At 54.6% G+C, this 18,309-nt stretch overlaps 2 protein-coding genes and 2 non-coding genes across 13 annotated transcripts; 3 read left to right on the forward strand and 1 right to left on the reverse strand.

Moving 5' to 3' along the window:
• Positions 1–664: 664 nt before the first annotated feature.
• Positions 665–849, forward strand: LOC146427226 (U2 spliceosomal RNA). Its single transcript, XR_014856570.1, has one exon. It is a non-coding gene; the product is annotated as a U2 spliceosomal RNA (small nuclear RNA).
• A 2,771-nt stretch (positions 850–3,620) lies between these two features.
• LOC146427227 (U2 spliceosomal RNA) lies at positions 3,621–3,811 on the forward strand. The gene has a single exon (XR_014856569.1). It is a non-coding gene; the product is annotated as a U2 spliceosomal RNA (small nuclear RNA).
• A 1,605-nt stretch (positions 3,812–5,416) lies between these two features.
• Positions 5,417–10,280, reverse strand: POLR3C (RNA polymerase III subunit C). Of its 5 annotated transcripts, none has more exons than XM_085082267.1 (15): positions 10,204–10,280; positions 9,823–10,016; positions 9,144–9,399; positions 8,631–8,816; positions 8,434–8,522; positions 8,167–8,271; positions 7,998–8,090; positions 7,842–7,922; positions 7,158–7,209; positions 7,015–7,084; positions 6,784–6,934; positions 6,441–6,542; positions 5,951–6,000; positions 5,716–5,865; positions 5,417–5,637 (listed from the first exon to the last, which is right to left on the reverse strand). In XM_085082267.1, exons 2-15 carry the CDS (start codon positions 9,967–9,969, stop codon positions 5,556–5,558), a joined length of 1,614 nt encoding a protein of 537 aa, XP_084938393.1. In that variant the 5' UTR covers positions 9,970–10,016; positions 10,204–10,280; the 3' UTR covers positions 5,417–5,555. The 5 variants fall into 5 exon arrangements, with proteins under 5 accessions (XP_084938393.1, XP_084938392.1, XP_084938391.1 ...); XM_085082266.1 differs by having other exon boundaries at positions 10,165–10,249; XM_085082265.1 differs by having other exon boundaries at positions 10,150–10,244.
• Positions 10,281–10,323: 43 nt separating this feature from the next.
• RNF115 (ring finger protein 115) lies at positions 10,324–18,005 on the forward strand. Of its 6 annotated transcripts, none has more exons than XM_085082288.1 (9): positions 10,324–10,594; positions 12,335–12,426; positions 12,790–12,841; positions 14,206–14,411; positions 14,999–15,070; positions 15,169–15,241; positions 15,331–15,424; positions 16,725–16,840; positions 16,912–18,005. In XM_085082288.1, the coding sequence occupies exons 1-9, from the start codon at positions 10,511–10,513 to the stop codon at positions 17,020–17,022; spliced, it is 900 nt and encodes a 299-aa protein (XP_084938414.1). In that variant the 5' UTR covers positions 10,324–10,510; the 3' UTR covers positions 17,023–18,005. The 6 variants fall into 6 exon arrangements, with proteins under 6 accessions (XP_084938414.1, XP_084938409.1, XP_084938415.1 ...); XM_085082283.1 differs by having other exon boundaries at positions 16,935–18,005; XM_085082289.1 differs by having other exon boundaries at positions 12,335–12,393.
• Positions 18,006–18,309: the final 304 nt, after the last annotated feature.

Here is an 18,309-nt window from a genome sequence, read left to right on the forward strand (position 1 = left end):
CGGAGCTTTGTGCTCTCTGTGTTCAACACATGCCTCGCTCCGTACACACAGCAGCTCTATCCCCCCGCGGTCCCGGCGCGGCTCCCGGCGGGGCTCCCGGCGCGGCTCCCGGCGGGGCTCCCGGCGCGGCTCCCGGCGGGGCTCCCGGCGCGGCTCCCGGCGGGGCTCCCGGCGCGGCTCCCGGCGGGGCTCCCGGCGCGGCTCCCGGCGGGGCTCCCGGCGCGGCTCCCGGCGGGGCTCCCGGCGCGGCTCCCGGCGGGGCTCCCGGCGCGGCTCCCGGCGCGGCTCCCGGCGCGGCTCCCGGCGCGGCTCCCGGCGCGGCTCCCGGCGCGGCTCCCGGCATCCCCTCTTTTCCGGGGCGGAACCCGAATGCGGACGGGAGGGAGAGTCAGGGGTGGGGCTGTGCAGATTCAAGAGCGAAGGCACGGAGGGGCTGCTCGGAAGGATGTCTATGCAGATTTGTGGGGTTCCAGGGCTCTGTGCTTGTGAAGGGGTTGCTCGGAAGGATGTCAATGCAGATTTGCGGGCTTCCAGGGCTCTGTGCTTGTGAGGCGCGGGCAGGGGAGCGCGGAATGCAGCGTGGGAGGAGCTCGGGAACAACGCGAGGGCGGTGGGGGAGTCAGGGGCGAGAGCGGGTGGGGACCGCGTTTGGAATTCCCTGTGTATCGTTCCTCGGCTTTTTGGCTAAGATCAAGTGTAGTAACTAATCAGTTCAATATCTGATACGTCCTCGATGGGAGGACTTTGTATTAAAGGATTTTTGGGCTCGGGAGTTGGATCCGGAGCTTGCTCCCTCCGCTCCGCGGATGGTCCAGGTATTGCGGTGCCTCCGGGAACGGTGCACCCCGCCGGGGACCTCTGGTCGGTTAAAAACAGATTTAAATCCGAGTAAGCGTGATTATCCGCAGTTAAGGGTAAACCGCAGCTCTCCGGACCCCCGAGAAGCTGCCAAAGCTCGGGCGGCTGTGATTCTCTCCTCCCTGCCCCTCGCAGGGTGCCGCGAAATGGCGGCGCTTCCACCGTGCTTTTGCGTGCTATTTGGGTAAAACTCCGTGATCTCGCCGCTTTCTGAGGGGGTTTCCGATTTTTATCAGGGTAATAAAGGAGATTAATGTCATTTAAATGAATCTGGGAGGGGATTTGGGGCAGTTTTATGACATAAACACGTGAAGGAGGTGAGCAGCGGGGCGGGGGAGCCGCACGGGTCTCTTTTTTGCAGCTCTTCGATCGCGGATGTTTCTACGATGCAAATAAAAATCTCAATTCTTTTTAAAAACACGGATTTTGTTTATTTGTGAAGTGAAAAAGGTGCAGAGCCTCATCACAGCCGCTTCGGCAGCGGCCGGGAGGTCCTGGGGGTGACCTAAGAGATCCCGGAGTCCCCAAAGCCAGAAAATTCCCTAAAGCCCCTCCCGACCCTCCCCGGTTTCCTCAAGAATTTTGGGGGCGATGTGACAATTTTGGGGGATTTTCGGGCGTTCCCCGTTTCCTCCCCGGGATTTCCCCCCTCCCCTGCTCTTACCGCAGCCCCGAGGGTCCCTCTGCTGCCCCCGAAAAGCCCCAGAAAGGGGCGGGAAATCCCTGATCCCCGCTGTCCCGAACCCGCCCGGCAGAGCGGCGATGGCCTGCGCCGTGCCTCATGAGGGAATATGCAAATTAGAAGGGCATGGGCGGGGTTTGGGGAGGCAGGCGTGGGTATGCAAATGAGAGAATGCCGGGCGCGAGTGGCATCACGGGAGAAAGGGGCGGGGTTATGCTAATTTAGATTACCTCATGCGCGAACGGCATCTTGGGAGAAAGGGGCGGGATTATGCTAATTTAGATTACCTCATGCGCGAGTGGCATCTTGGGAGAAAGGGGCGCGGTTATGCTAATTTAGATTGCCTCATGCGCGAACTGCATCTTGGGAGAAAGGGGCGGGATTATGCTAATTTAGATTACCTCATGCGCGAACGGCATCTTGGGAGAAAGGGGCGGGATTATGCTAATTTAGATTACCTCATGCGCGAACGGCATCTTGGGAGAAAGGGGCGGGGTTATGCTAATTTCGATTACCTCATACACGAACTGCATCTTGGGAGAAAGGGGCGGGCTTATGCTAATTTAGATTACCTCATACGCGAACGGCATCTTGGGAGAAAGGGGCGGGCTTATGCTAATTTAGATTACCTCATGCTCGAACGGCATCTTGGGAGAAAGGGGCGGGATTATGCTAATTTGGATTACCTCATACGCGAACGGCATCTTGGGAGAAAGGGGCGCGGTTATGCTAATTTAGATTACCTCATGGTCGAACGGCATCTTGGGAGAAAGGGGCGGGATTATGCTAATTTAGATTACCTCATGCGCGAACGGCATCTTGGGAGAAAGGGGCGGGGTTATGCTAATTTAGATTACCTCATGCGCGAGTGGCATCTTGGGAGAAAGGGGCGCGGTTATGCTAATTTAGATTACCTCATACGCGAACGGCATCTTGGGAGAAAGGGGCGGGCTTATGCTAATTTAGATTACCTCATGCTCGAACGGCATCTTGGGAGAAAGGGGCGGGATTATGCTAATTTGGATTACCTCATGCGCGAACGGCATCTTGGGAGAAAGGGGCGCGGTTATGCTAATTTAGATTACCTCATGCACGAACGGCATGTTGGGAGAAAAGGGCGGGGGTATGCAAATTAACATTATGTAATGCGAGAACGGCATCTTGGGAAAAAGAGGCGGAATTATGCTAATTTGGATTACCTCATGCACGAACGGCATCTTGGGAGAAAAGGGCGGGGTTATGCTAATTTTAATTACCTCATGCACCAACGGCATCCTGGGAAAAACAGGCGGGGTTATGCAAACTAGATGAAACGCGGCACGAATTGTGGTGCTGGTAAAGGGGCGGGGTCATGCAAATTAAAGCATAATCCCGCATGAATGGGGTCTGGGGAAAAGAGGTCCGGTCATGCAAATTAGATCACTGCGCGCAGCGGTCGGCGGCATCATGGCGGATGAAGGTCGGTCAGGCAAACTCGATTCCTTAGCGGCGTGAATGGCATCTTGAGAGCTTTATTGGGGGACTTTCAGAGTTTAGGCCTCGGTGCGTGGGGGGCGCGGGGGAAATGGGGTTTCAAGCCTTTCCTGACTCCCCGAAAAAAGACCATTTTTCCATTTTTCCCTATTTTTCCCCATTTTTCCCTATTTTTCCCCATTTTTCCCCATTTTCCCCACACAAATCACCGCAGCTCCTTCTGCCGGCCTGTCCGGCCCCGCATGGCCGCCCCGCGCCCTTGCTTGAGCCGCAGAATCCATGGAAAAACTCCTGCAGCTCCCGAGCCTTTCCGCCTCTCCCGGAGCTCCCAGCGCCTCGCGAATTTCCCGCGCTGCCGGCAGGAACGGTGGGGTTATGCATATTAAAGACACGCGTCACCGCCACGTGTGCATCATCAGAGCGATATTTGGGCGAAATTCGGAGGATTAAGGGGTCAGTGCTTCAGAAACATGTGCTGAAAGTGAGGGACGACAGCGGGAAAGTGTCTTTAAATTGCTAGAAAGGAGGTGCGGGGAGGCGCTGGGGAGACTGTGAGGTGTGTGTTTGTCGAGCGGACTGCCCACGGGAGTGTGTACTGTAAAGCGGTCTCGTTTCTCAGCATTTTGGCTAAGATCAAGTAAAGTATCTGTTCTTATCAGTTTAATATCTGATACTATCTCGATGAGAGAACTTTCTATAAGACGGAGTTTTGGGCTCCGGAGTTGGAGCCGGGGCTTCCTCCCTCCGCTCTGCGCATCGTCCCCGCCTTGCAGTGCCTCCGGGAACGGTGCACCCCCGGCGAGGACCTTTCAACTTTCAAAAAGAGACTATATGCAATCGAAAACCTTGAGTATCACAAATCTGTCGGTACTCCACCCGCGAGTTTCTGGCACGGGCTTGCTGTCATCCCCGGAGCTCGTTTTCACGCCCGGCACATCTTCCCGGTAATGCGGTGCCTCCGGGAACGGTGCACTCCGCACGGGGACATTACAGTAGTGAAAAAACACAAGGAGAGAGCGGTTGCTTAACTGCTGCATATACTTGTGGCAATATCAGACATTATTATGTGATGAAAGGTTTGTGCCGCTTCCGAAGGTGCCGCGAAGGAGGCACTGTCGGTTGTGGACCCCGCCCGTCCTTCTCCCTCAGCGCCCGCAACATCTTATGCATTAGTCCCCGCCTGTCCCAGGGGGCTCTGTGATACGGCGCTAATTACGGGGAGATTAATAAGTAGGTTTTGTGAAAAGGGACAGCGCAAGTCTGCTTCTGCAGGTACTATCGGAAATACCCGAATGGTAGAGACAGCGACGGAAGGAGGCGAGGGGACCGGCGAGCCGAGCGGGACCGGAAACACCCGAGCGGCGTAGACTGGATGAGAGTGGCCACAGGGCGGGGAAATCCGAGCTGCGACCCTATTGATTGGCCGATCGCCTCTGAGGGGCGGGATGCATTGGGCCTCATGGCACCGCGAGTGCTGGGTCAGACACCGAGATGGCGGCGGTGGAGGTTGACCCTCCGTGGGGGCTCTGCAGCGCCGTCGCGGCCCCCTATACGTGCCCGCGCTGCCACCGCCGTTTCTGCTCCCTGCATCGCTACCTCGCCCACGGCCCCTGCACCGAGGCCTTTTACCGCGATCAGGTTCTTGAGGCGTTGCGCGCTGAGTGCTGTTTTCACCCGCGCCCCTGCCCGGGCTGAGCGAACTATGCGAGCCCGAGGATGCAGCGCGGGCTACAGGTCGCGGGCTCTGGAGGCAGCTCAGCGAGGCAGAGCGCGACGGGTTGCGCCGGATGGCGAGTTCCGGGGAGGCCGCGGCGCTGCTGCCGCGGTGCTGCTGCCGCGGTGGCGACCGTGGTGGTGGCGGGGGCGAGTGGAGGAGCTCGGGGAGGACATGAGAGCCGACGACGAGGATGAGGAGGGCGTTGAAGGTCGGCCGGGCACCGCCCCGTCCCGACCTCACTGCCCCCGCTGAGCGCCCTCGCGTCGTGGCCCCGTCCTCCTTAGTGCGGTTCCAGCTGCCGAATGCGCTGGAACCGCACATGGCTTACGGCAAATAATCTTGATTGTGGTGCCGTGACTTTCTTCCACAGCCACCACCCCGACTGTGATGGCATGAAACGACCCTGACCCTAAACCACCTGGCTAAAATTTGGATTGCACCTCCAAAATTAAACACATCCAATGACTGCTCCTCAGATAAAAGCTACCCAGACAGACAGGTGATGCCAGTGACAGCATCATCATCACCTAGTCATGGGACATGTGAATGGTCCTCGGGGACACAAAAACAGTCCTGTCTGTGTGCCTATGTGTCCTGTGTGTATCCCTATGTGTCCCACATGCTCTGCGTGTCCATGTCCTATGTGTCCTTGTGTCCTGTGACCCTACACCCAGCTGACACGCAGGTGCTTTACCAACTGTCGCTTTACTCTCTTCAGTAGCATAAGCACTATGAGCAGACACATTTGGTCCCTGTCCCCATCCATGTTCTCATCCATATTCCTGTCCTTGCTTTTATTCATGTCCTTGTTCCCGTCCTGTTCCCTCACAGTCTCTTCATGGTGCTCTCGATGAACGACTCCAGGACAAAGATGGTCTCATCCACCTGGTTCTCACTGGCATCAATCCTGGGGGACAGAGAGTGATGGGCAGCACCCACAGGGTACCCAAACCTCATCCGCATCCCTGTTTCCATCTCCCCTCACTTGTTGACATTGCGTTTTAAGGTGTCCAGCTGCTGCCGCTCCGGACCTGTGATCATCTCCTCGACCTCGTGCAACTGCGCCGCCTCGGCACCCGTGGCCTGCATGGAGGCCAGGATAGCCTCCACGCGCTGGGACTTCTCTAGGAGCCTCCTAGGAGGTAAAACGGATGCGTGAGCATGGCAGTGGCAGCTGCAGACCGGCACCGTGCCAGGACACCCCAAACCACAGCACTCACTTGTTCTCCCGCATCTCATGTTGCCGTCGCTCCATCAGGTTGGCCACGCTCTGGGGGTGAAAGACGTGAGTCCCCAGCACAGGTCTGTTGGGGAGCACTGAGGAAACCCATGGTGGGACGTGGGCACAGTCACTGCCACCACTGTGGCACCACAAGGGAGGGAGATGTGACACCTGGACTCCATACTAGGAAGGAGCTCTCGAGTGACAGAACCAACCAGGTGAGCCCCCAGCCCACCTTGGGGGAGCACCAAGGGATCACACACCCCCAAAAATCCAACGGGAGGACACACGGAGGACAGTACTGCTGCCATCCCTGTGGCACCAGAAAGAAGGGGGCCGTGACACCCGGACATGGCGCTTCCAGGACTGGGAGCCCCAAGAGTTTACGGGAGCAGGAGCTGGCAGCAAGGCCTGGATTCCAGGGGAATTACTGCATAGATAGACCGGGATCGGTGGTATTTGGGGCATGGCAGGTCCTTCAGATTCACCTTGTAGCACCTGTGAAGCAGCATCCGAGCAGCGGCCATCACATTCACCGTGTACAGGTAGAAGGTGCGGGATGGAGCGTGGTCCGGGGTCTTGGGAATCTCCTGTGCAAGGGCAGAGGGGTGGACGTGATGGGAACCTGGTGGGGATATCCCCCTCCCCAGATGTGTCCCTGTGTCCCCTTCCCAAAGGGTTCCCCATGCCCAGATTCCAGGTGAGATCACTTGGAAGTGCCTGGAAGTGACTGTCACATGGACAGCTGTTCCACCTTGGGAATCTCTGGGATCACACAGCTCCCTCACACACGAGGACACCAAGTTCTCCAGGACGCTGGAGATCCCTCACCTGCAAGGACACCAGGTTCTCTGACAGCATCCTGTAGAGCATGTCCTTGGCTTCCTTGGCCGGGATCATGGCAAAATCCTCCACCTGCTTCTGCTCCAGGTGCTTTTTGCGCAGGAGCAGGCGGAATATCCTGGCGCAGCGGGAGCCAAACCTGTGCGGGAGGACTGGGATGAGGGAGGGATGTGGGAAGGGGCTGGGAGGAGCCTGGGAGGCTCTGGGTCCCCGTATCACCTCTCCTCCACGATGGACTCCAGCGTGGCCGTGGCCAGGGACACCAGCGCCTTGTGCAGGTCGGTAGGGGCTGAGGTCAAGGACAATTCCAGAGCTTCATAATGCTTCTAGCGTGGGAATGCCAAGTTCCCCCCAAAGGATACTAACGGTGTAAGTGCCCCCACCACTGTCCCCCGACTTCCCCACAAACTCCAGCTGCAGAGAGAGGACAGGGAAAAGTTCAACACATCCCAGGAAGGAAGGAAGGAAAATACGGACTTTTTCCTTACAATCTGGAGTGGGAAAAGTAAGAAGATTTTGGGGAAAATAGATCTGGGACTTGAACAGCCTAAAAGCATGGGCCAGATCTTACTGACACTTCCAGGGGATTTTATATATCTTTAACATCTCTTAATTATATTCAAGGTCAGAATTTTAGGTAGCTTGAATGACTTTGAAATAACCCCAAAATATATGACAGAACTTCAGTATTTTTAAATCATTTCACTAGTTTTTAATACCTACGATATATTTTACGTATCTCTCCCCTATCTTCAGTATTTGTTAAATAAGTTTTATATCTGGTGAATAACTGAAGTATTCTTGAATAACTTCAGCATCTGTTACAAAATCTTCAATGACTGTAAAATAACTTTAATACCTGGTCAATAATTTCAATGTCTGTTCAATAACTTACAAAATCTTCAGTATCTCTTAAAAACCTTAACTCAGTAAAACCTGCTTTACCCTCTGAAAGACAGAGAAACAACCGAGGAATCGTGGAACAAACAGAGCCCGGAAAAGCCCCACAGTCCACCCAGCCCTCCATCCAGCGTCCCCAGGCTCACCGGATCATCGGCCAGGAGTGCCAGGTACTGGTCCAGCACCTGCTTCCCAATGTTGTACCCGGCTGGAAGAGATCGGAATATCTACGGCAGAAAAGAACAGAGAACATCGAGGGATTCCAAGGGATACCGACTTCACAGGGACTTCCAAGGACCCACCTCATTGGAGGAGAGCGGCTGCGTGTGGGATGCACCTGACGCCGTGGTCACCTCGCTCATGCGCAGCATCGTCCGCACCACCTCGCTGCTGGTCTGTATTGGGAAAACCGGGAATTACGGTGGGAAAAGCTCCATTCCAGAATGGAGCGGGCGGGGGGAAGCCCCAGACCTGGTCCATGCGGCTGGCCACAGCACTGACCAGAGCCTGGTCACGAAAGTGCTGATGAAAGCGCTCCAGGTTGACTTGCCAGTAAATGCCATCGTCCGGGGGGGTCTGGGCAGGACAAAAAGTGAGGAGAAGTGGGGCGCATAAATGAGGAGAAGGGGACCACTTGGTTTCCCCAGAACATGTTTGGGAATATGGATCCCATCCCTCCCACGTCCCGATTCCCAGGCCAGAGCACGGAGGGCACCACCACTCCAGCATTCCCTGTACCTCTGAGCTTCCTCCCTCCTGCTTCTGCCTTTTGGCCTTGTGCTCTCCCTCCTCTTCCTCATCACATGAGTGTCTCCGCTTCCCCTTCCCTGTCAAGCCAAGACACTATTTCCCATCAAACCCATCACTGTAGCCTTAACACGCAGCTGAGTGTTTCCTGAAGCCTCCCAGAATCCCAAGATCCCAGGGGCTCTCACCAACAAGGCTGAGACGAGGCACAACGTACATGTCCTTCTCAGCAATGGCCAGGGCAGGTGCAGGGGGCGGCGGCACCTTGGTACTACGGGGGATTTCCGGGACCATTGGGCACCTCTGGATGAAGTGGGTATCTGCCAGGCGCACAAATGTGCTGGACACTTCTGCGTAATCCATGGTTTTCCCATCTAGGTGGGAGAAGAGACACAGTTGATGGACCTGGGATGTTCCTGAGGCTTTAGAGAATGTGGTCATGCCGTGCTCACTGCTACAACTGTGAGCACCCCACAGACCCTTTGGAACCACATTCACAAACACAATCCCAAATCCCTGTTTTTTAGGAAGCTTTTCACCCTCCATCATCTCCATCAGCCTGTACAAGACCAGATCCTGGATATTACTGAGGCTCAGGAGGACATACCCTGGCTATGAACACGTACGGTGCCTCTGGTCCCATTTAACAACTAAACCCACTCCCAGATCCCATTTCTTTGAGATGGGAGCTTCCTTCCCACCTTCCATGGTTTCAGTGAGGCGGTCGGCGACCCTGGCAACAGCGCAGCTCATGGGAAGGTGCCCGTGGAGCAGAAGCTCCTCCACCAGCAGCTCCCCCGGGTCCCCGTACAGCGTCTTGGCCGTGTAGATGTATCGGGGGTAGCGCAGAATTCGCAGGATCCGCTCGCTCCGTGCCTCATATTCCACGGACCCCCGGGGCTGCACCTCGTAACGCACCAGGTTGTGCTGGATCAGGACACAAAGGGCCTTTTTCACCTATGGGAGAGAGAGGAAGGCTTGCACTCCGACTTTTACGGGAGAAGTAATGGCCCCATCTGTCTTCCTGGGTGTTCCCTCCCTGACCAGATCCCAATTTCCCTATGGAGAATCAGAATTTCCCTGCTCCTTCATAGATTAGTTTTTCAGGGAAATATAAGCCACCTGTTCTATTAAAGTCCTCCTTACAGATTGATTAAAAATTCCTTGTCCTTTCACCAGATGTTCTCACCCATCTATCCCCATTCCTCGACCCTATTCCTCCCTTTGCTACATACGGAGCATGAGTGTCCCCAGTTCCTCCCAAATCAGTTTTTCGGGGACACACGAACCTCCCACTCCTGATTTATTTCATTACAAATTCCTTGTCCTTCTCCAGGTTTTCCTCCCGATCTCCCCTCCTGGCACACTCCCATCCCGTACCTGATCCGAGAGCAGCCCCGTGTCCCCCACCAGGAGCCGCAGCGGCCGCGGTCCCGTCCGGAGCAGGGAGTTCCCGACCTTCTCCACGATCTCCCCGAAGTGCTCCTGGAGCAGGAGGGAGCAGAGCCGTAGCTCCGCCTGCGTCATCCCGGCGGCTCCGGAATCCCAGGAATGGAGCGTGGTGAAAAGAACAGCTGGGGCGACAGAGAGGGGACAGATCGGGACCTTGTTGCAGGGGTCCTGTATTCCCTCCCGGGAAAGGATCAGCCCCGTCACAGGGATCCTCCTATTGCCCCGGGGGAGATTTCCACCACCGTGCCCTCCTGCTTGGTATCCACACACCCCGCCCGGTCAGGGGTCCCGGTGCCCCCCCGCTCGCACCACCACGCCTGCTCTAGGCCGCCGCCATGACTACAGCCACGTCCTGTGTCCACTTCCTGTAGCTGCCACTTCCTGTCGCTGCCACTTCCTGTCGCGCCAATTCCGCTGCTGCCACCCGGTTCCCCATTGGGAGGGCCTGCACCAGGGGGCGCGCCGGCCGCTCCCCACACCACGGGGCTGCTCTATCCTCTCACCCGCGCTTCCCAGACTGGGCGCGGAGCAGACGAGCTCGCCGGAAGCGCGGAGCTTCTCTGTGCCGCGCTCGCTGCCCTGGGAGGAGTGACGGCAGCGGCGGCAGTGGGGGAAGATGGCGGAGGCGGCGGCGGCGGCGGTGCCGCAGCACCGGTTTTTTTGCCACAGCTGCAAGGGCGAGGTCAGCCCCAAGCTGCCGGTGAGCCCCGGGCAGGGAGGGTCGGAGAGGGGGAGCCAGCTCCGAGCTGCCAGTGAGCCCCGGGCGGGGAGGGCCGGTGAGGGCCGGACCGGCGAGCCCCGAGCCGCCGGTGAGCCCTGGGCAGGGGTTGCGGCAGCGGTGATCCCCCAATCGCTCCCTGAGCGCCCTGAGCAAAGGGGTGACCTCCAGCCCCAGAAGCTGATCCCACATGAACAGGTGATACCTGCAGGAGGTCATCTGGAGACTTTCTAAGGAGGCTTTATGCCTCTTCCCCATCCACATGGTATAAGGAGGGTCTTCCCACATGAAAATCCCTGTGGATTGAGATGTGGAGCCCTGGAAATGCAAGGGAGAGATTTTTTTCTTGCTTTCCAAGTGAAGAATGTGAGGATGGCAGGAGGGGTATGGAATTCCACAGGGTAGCAATCCAGTGCTAGGGTGGAAAAGATGAGTTATCTTGACTGGAGACAAGGGAAAGGAGGAAATTCAGGTTGGGATTAGAGCCGTGGAGGAGCTGCTGGAAGGAGCAAGAACTGAGGTAAACTTGTCCACGGTCCCATTTGTCCCACACACCTTTCTTTGGTGTTTGGAAAGTTTGCATCTTTCCATCATTTTTCGGTGGGGATCACCTGGAAAACCACTTAATCCAACTTTTCTGCCCAGATTTGGGATCAAGTTCCGGTTGGACATGGATGTGCTGCACAGTTCCAGCTGCCTCACGAATGATCTGGGGCAAAACGAGCGCTTCTGGTGGGATTCCAGTTTGTTTTCCTTCTGGGAATTGCAGACCACTAGGCTGGAGGAGAGTCAGAGCCGTGGGATGCCACCACATTCCTTGGAAAATCTGTTTTTCTTTGCACCATGGCTGGATCTCGGTCAGGGAGTGAGATCCCTGTGCAGATCCCAGGATGTGAGCGCCCGGGAGGCTCCAGTATCATCTGCTGCATCCTTAAACATCACAGGGAAAGCAGGGAGCTGACTCCAAGGCTCTGCAGGATCCCACACACCGTCTGTTCCTGTTGCCCTTCTCCCTCCCTCCAGAGCTATTTATCCCAAATACCATTTTTATCTCTCTCCAGCTACTGGGTGGGAAGCTGGGAATTTCCATTTGGAGTCCCAACAGAAGAAATATTTCAAAGCTTACAGGAATGTATTAGCATACCACCTGCTGCTGCTGGTGGTCTGATCTGGGGTTTGGATTTGAATGGAGTTCCTGCAAAATCTGCGCCTGTAGTGTGGGGAATGTTCCTTGTGCTCTGGAACAAGATGCAGGATTTTCAGGGATCTGGGAAGCACGGATGAGGGAAAGAATGTTCTAATCCAGGGGCGTTGGTTCTGGATGGAGATGCCAAAAAAATCGATGCTCAAAGTGTGGGATCTGGGAAAGCTCTGGCTGTGGGACAGCATCCGGAGAGGGAAGATCCATGAGAGAGGATCTGTGGGGTCTTTTTGGTTTTTCCATTAGTTTCTCCAAATTGAAGCCAGTCTGCAGCTCTGGGACTAAATTTCAGGAATGGGTCCTGTGAGAATTTTTCTCCTTGAAAGGAATTTTGTTCCACGCCTCTGCGGTTCCCACGGTGGCTCTTTCACTTGCCAGTGCCCAAATTCCATGGCGTTTGGATTTTGTGGTGTTGTTATAAGCTGCTCAGGATCTAGGATCAGGAATCTTCCTGAAGGGGGATTTCTCCTGAGAATCCCAAATATTTTGTGGCTAATCCCAGCTCCCTTTTGTCTTCCCAGGAATATACCTGCCCTCGCTGTGAGTCTGGCTTCATCGAGGAAGTCACTGATGATTCCAGGTACCAGAGAATCCAGGGATATCCAATATCCAGGCACGTGGAGAGACAATGGATGGAGTAATAAGGAGATTAAAGGGGAAATTGCCTTTTTTGCTCTTTTTTCTGCCACTTTTTGCTTTGTTTATGGGCCTTTTGGGGTTCTTTTTTTATCGTTTTTTGTGGGTTTTTTCCATATTTTGATTTTTTTTTTGTTAAAAACACCCTATTTGCTATTTTCTGTTGTGTTTTTTCCCCCTTTTTGGTGTTTTTTATTTGTTTGTTTGGTTTTTTTGGCTTTGCCCTTTTTTGAATCTTTTTTCCCCCTTTTGAGAGGATTTTTGGAAACATTGAGGGGATTTGGGAAGCACGGGGGGATTTTAGGAATGGGCCCTGCCCTCACTCTCTTCTTTTTCCCAGTTTTTTTGATGGCACTGCCCTGGACGACAGCCCCTCCTCACAGTTCACAGAGGTGAGTTTGCCTACTTTTACCAATTTTCCTGAGGCATCTTCCCTGGCAGCTCCTTTTCCTAAGAGTTTGCAGGATTTGGGTGAATTTTTAGGAGACTGCAAAATGGCTTGGGAACCCGCCAGGGATGGGGATGACAGGAAAAGGAGGATTCAGGCAAGAGCCTTCCCCGGTGCTAGCAGATCCTGGGATTTGTGTGAGGATGCTCAGCCAGGCGAGGAGGTATTCACTGCCTCTCCTTGCTCCCAGATTTTCCACCATCCATCCATTAAAAAGTCCAAACTTGTAGGAAATCCACGTAATCCTGGGCCAGAAATGGGGTCACCAAATAGCCGGAATTACAGTCTGGATGGCAATCTGTTCCCAGTCTGGATCCTTCCTGTTTGCTTCCATGCTCCAAGCATCCAGCTCAGTCCCTCCCCCTCTTCATCAGGATCCATTTGTCTCCTGACCCAAATTATTGCTTGGATATCATTTCGTATCCCAGAAATTCCCGAATTTCAGAGAGATCCTGATCCAGTATTTCCACCCTTGGAGCTTTGTGCTCCATAAATTAAACTGGATTTGGGGACGAATAATAACTAGAAGTTCCCCCCAGGGTGTGGTTGCAGGCAAAGCTCCCGTCAGAGCAGCAGGAGAACAGCAAATGTTTATACATTGGTTTTTATTCCTTAATCAAAATGGATTTGTGTGAGAGGGTCGCTGTGGGGTCTTCAGGCTCCGGTTCCAACTACCCGGGGCTTTTCCGGCACCCCTGAAGCGGTGTAGCAAGGAGATCCATGGATCATCCGCTGTATACCTTCAGAGAGGCTACAGGATAGGAATTGTGTAAATCAGGCAGCAGATGGGGTCTAGCACCACGGGATCCACTGCAGGGGCAAGGAAGGGCGTTATGCGCATGGACAGATCCCACAAAACAGCAGTACGAGTGGCACAGGATTGGGCAACACCTTGGGATGCTCCTGGGGAGACTCAAGGGACGCCCCAGGGATACAGATACCATCCTTCCATCCTTTCACATCCACGTCCTTACCATGGCTGTAAGGCCCACGAGTGATCCCATAGATTCGGAAGTGTCCAGCATTATCCCTCCTCAAATTCCAGCCCTTGGAGAGAGGGAGACACCAACCCCACAGCTTCCAGGTTTATTGGAACCCGTGCGCGGCAGGGACTTGCACCGGGGATGTTGCGGCAGCTCTGGATCCGCTTGGGCTATATTAAACCTCTTTGCCAGACTTTTTCACGGGATCCGTGACAACTGTGGGAATGTGCTCTGGTGAAGTGGACTCCTGTGCCTCGGCGTTCCCACTGGGATGAGCACTGGAGCTGAGCAGGGATCATGCCTCCCGTCTTCCCCCTCTCCACAGCTTTGGGACCACTTGGACCACACGATGTTCTTCCCGGATTTCCGGCCATTCCTGAGCAGCAGCTCCCTGGATCCGGAGAGCCGGGACGCTGAGAGAGGCCCCCCAGCCGAGCTATGGGGGCCCAGCCGCCCCCCACGGCTGCCGATGCCTCGGAGGTACCGATCCCGTGGCAGCTCCCGCCCAGATCGCTCACCTGCCATTGAGGGGTAAGTGTTTTCTCCAGGGAAAACAGGAGATTTGGGCGGAAACCTGGGAAAATGGGATCCTGGCCTTTTCTGTCAGCTCCCTTAGCACGATTCTGCGTTACTTTCCCTGTCCTGCTGCCTCGAACACAGGGCATTGCCAGCACTCGCATCCTGGGGTAGGCTCCCACCCCTAGTACCTTTGCGCTTTCTCTCCGTTTTGGGGCTTTATCCAGGGTATTTCTGACTGTGAGCCCCATATCCATGGGAACAGGGATGGGAACATGGGAGCCCTATTCCGTCTGCTGCCATTTATTTATCTTGTTCTTTCCATGTTTTCCCTGGTTTACTTGTCCCAGTACCGACTTTTCTCTTGGAACTTCGCACATTCCCACTTCTCCCACCCTGGGATGAGCTTGCATCCCTAATTCCTTCCTGCTGTCCGTCCATTTTGGGGCTTTATCGAGGGATTTACATAGTCATGAGCCATGCAGCCAGGCATCGGTAGAGCAGGACTTCCTGATTTTCCTGCCCATCCTTTCTTCCACCATTTATTTACTTACTTAACTGTTCTTCCTGTGTTTTTTCCTTCCCATGCTTCCTTTTTTTAGGATAATCCAGCAGATCTTTGCAGGGTTTTTTGCCAACTCAGCTGTTCCTGACTCCCAGCATCCCTTTTCTTGGTGAGTAAAAACCTGGATTAGCCCAGATTGCACCAGTAACCCAGCACCTGGGGGCTTATTTGGGATGGGCAGAATTCCTGGACTCTCCCATTTGGCAGGAGCGGCATGCTGCACTCCAATCCTGGGGACTATGCGTGGGGACAGAGCGGCCTTGACGCCATCGTCACCCAGGTGAGGGGCACCTGTGCTTGGCGCAGATCTGGGGGTAGATCCGCTGCCGGATCCCTGCTCTTGAGCACGGAATTTTTCCCTCTCCACAGCTTCTGGGACAGCTGGAAAACACAGGACCGCCACCAGCAGACAAGGAGAAGATCTCGTCGCTCCCTACGGTGCCAGTGACACAGGAACAAGTCGGTGGGTGATTCCATCCCCGGATCTGATGGCACTTGAACACTGGTGTTTGGCATGCTGAGCTCCCCCATTCCCGCTTTTTTCCCCCTGGAATTGGGCTTGAAACTGTCAGCTCCTAAGCTTTGCTGCTGCTTTCTCGGGTGTTCAGTTCTTCCAGGAATCTTGGAGCTCCACTGTTCTCCAGAGTATTTGGGGAGTCATGGAATCTGCCATTCTGACTTTTCCCATCCCCATGATGGTTTTCCCATCCCAAATCCCTGTATGTGCTCTTGACTTTTCCTTTACTTCCCTTTCAAACTGGCTCTTGACATACTCTGCTCTGGAAATGTCATGGAAAAATGCCAGCAGGGGCCTAAGGGTATCTCGGAACAATCCTGGCTTTGCAATTAAAAATGCTGTGAATTTTTCACCCCAAGGATCCCTCCCCCTCCCAGCTGCTCCCTTACCAGAATCCAACCCCTCCATTACGCTTGAACCACACAATTATGCATGGGATATTTTTAACCCGTGGTTTTATGCACCCCTCTGTCCTCCTCCGGGAAGCCAAGGACTAGCTGGAATTCCATGTGTCTGAGCCCATGGAGCCTGAGCAGGCTAGGAATTGTGAAATCTTGGAATATCCAAGTTGGAATGGAGCCCTGGTCCTGATCCTGTGAGATCACTAAGGGAGCTCTGTTACTGACAGTGTCCGTGTCTCTGTCAAGAGCTTGGAACAGTGGGAGAGGGAGTGGGATTTCAGCCACCTTCCATGGCTGATGGCACCCGGCATCGGGATCGTTGGCCGTATTCCAGGCTGGGAGCTTGTGGAGGGAATCCAAATATCCTTATTTTGATTTTTGTTTGTTGGTGATGATGTACAGAGAACATCAGGAATTCCTTACCTCCCTGGGGGCTGTGTGTGTATGGATGGATGGATCCCAGCTGGTGAAACTCAGAGCTCATGTTCCCAGCAGGAATTCTTTGTTCCCTGGATGCTCCATCCCATGTGGGATGTATCCTAGCTTGCAAATCCTGACACTCGTGTTTCTAGTGGGATTTCTTTGATCCCTGGATGCTCCATCCCAGAGGATTTTGTGTGGATGGATAGATTGTGGCTTGTTTCTGGCGGGAATTCCTTGATCCCTGGATGTTCCGTGTCCAGCAGACGCTACGCAAATTACCTGTAAATCCCAGAGCTCCTGTTCCTGGTGGGATCCCTTTGGTCCCTGGACGCCCCATTCCCAGTGGACCCTACACAAATGATTCCCAAATGCCAGAGCCTTTATTCCTGTCCTCCTGACCTGCAATTCCCTGTTTTCCACAGATACAGGGCTGGAGTGCCCGGTGTGCAAGGAGGATTATGCCGTGGCGGAACAGGTCCGGCAGCTTCCCTGCAACCACATCTTCCACAGCAGCTGCATCGTGCCCTGGCTGGAGCTGGTAAGATCCCAGAAAACCCACGTATTCCACGGGATAATCCCACCAGGATAACGGCTCTTTGTTCCCTGCAGCACGATACGTGTCCCGTCTGCAGGAAGAGCCTAAAGGGGGAAGATTCCACCCGGCAAATGCCAAATCCCGATGCTTCCGACAGCCCGGTGCAGGAGCGATGGACTTTCTGACCCTTCTGGAAGGTTCTGGAGTGATCCAGAGAGTTCCGGAGGCCGGAGCATCCCCGGTCGAGGTGTACATTGTCTGAGAATTCCAACAAACCCCCCCGAGTAGCAGGAATTAGGGGGTCCACCCCGTGGGATTACGGCACCAAGCGCTCTTCTCCCAGGAATTTATTCTTCTGCTCCATGGAATTGCCTCATTAGTCCTAAATTGGGAGTTTAGGGAGTGATTTGATTTCATTTTATATCAGGAAAGGTTTTTTTCCAGTGGGGCCCAGCTCGGAGAGGGGTTCCAAGTCCCTGATAATCTCCTCTGGAAAAAGGTTGGGGTAAAAAGGGGATTTTTGGGATCTTCCTGCACTCCAGGAGGTTGGAGTTGTATCCAGGAAGGATTTTTTTGCCCCCATTTTGGATGGAATCCTTGGGGTCTATAAAATCATGGCAGGTGGAAGAAGGACGGGTCTGGAGCCCTTCCTGAGTGGAGTTGGACCCCCAGGAGCCCCCGTGGCCCTGGAAAGGCTCTGGGAATGCTCTGGTATCAGAAATGCGCCAGGCAGGATTTTTTCTCATCCTGGACTATTTTTGGGGTTGATTTGGGTTTTTCTGACCCTTTTCCACATGCCTGTGGCCCCAGATGTGTCCAAACCTCCCTCCACCCCCAGGAGTCATTCCAGGCAGGAATTACGGACCACGTGGCTTATCCCTTGGGAATCCCCCCACCTCCCCCGTAACTTAAGGAAACTTTATTTTTGCCGATTCTTTGGTTGTTTTGAGAATTTTTTCTCATTTCTGTGACTTTTATCCAGGTCTGAATCCTGGGAGTTATCCTTGTACTCGTGGTATCCACTGACTGCCCTAGGGGAACATTGTGACCCCCATCCCTGGCGGGGGGGACGTTCTCAAACCTCTTGGGCTCAGTGGCTCCACATCCACATGGATTTAATTCCTGATTTTCTTTGCTCTTCCGTCCAATAAAGGCCTTTCTCAAGGAATTCCTCTTCCCAAGTCGTCCTTGGAGGTGGGAAAGGAAGGCAGGAGCTGAGGCACTCCTGGAGGTGGGGGGCGGGGGGAGAAATGAGCTCAGAAAAATCTTTTCGGGAAGGAAACCCCTGTTTTGCAGGATTTGTCTCCTAGGGAGGCTATCCAAACACCTCCCACTCCATTGGGACACGTTGTCCCTGTCCCACCTCCCTGCTCTGCTGGAAGCCATTCTGGACACAGGGACACCCCAGTCGTGAGGCAGGAGCTGGAACAAGACTGCAGATCCACAGAGACTGGGAAAATCCAGCCAGATCA

The sequence above is a fragment of the Lichenostomus cassidix genome, chromosome 25, assembly GCF_008360975.1.
Source record: "Lichenostomus cassidix isolate B80296 chromosome 25, HeHo_3.0, whole genome shotgun sequence".
NCBI lineage: Eukaryota > Metazoa > Chordata > Aves > Passeriformes > Meliphagidae > Lichenostomus > Lichenostomus cassidix.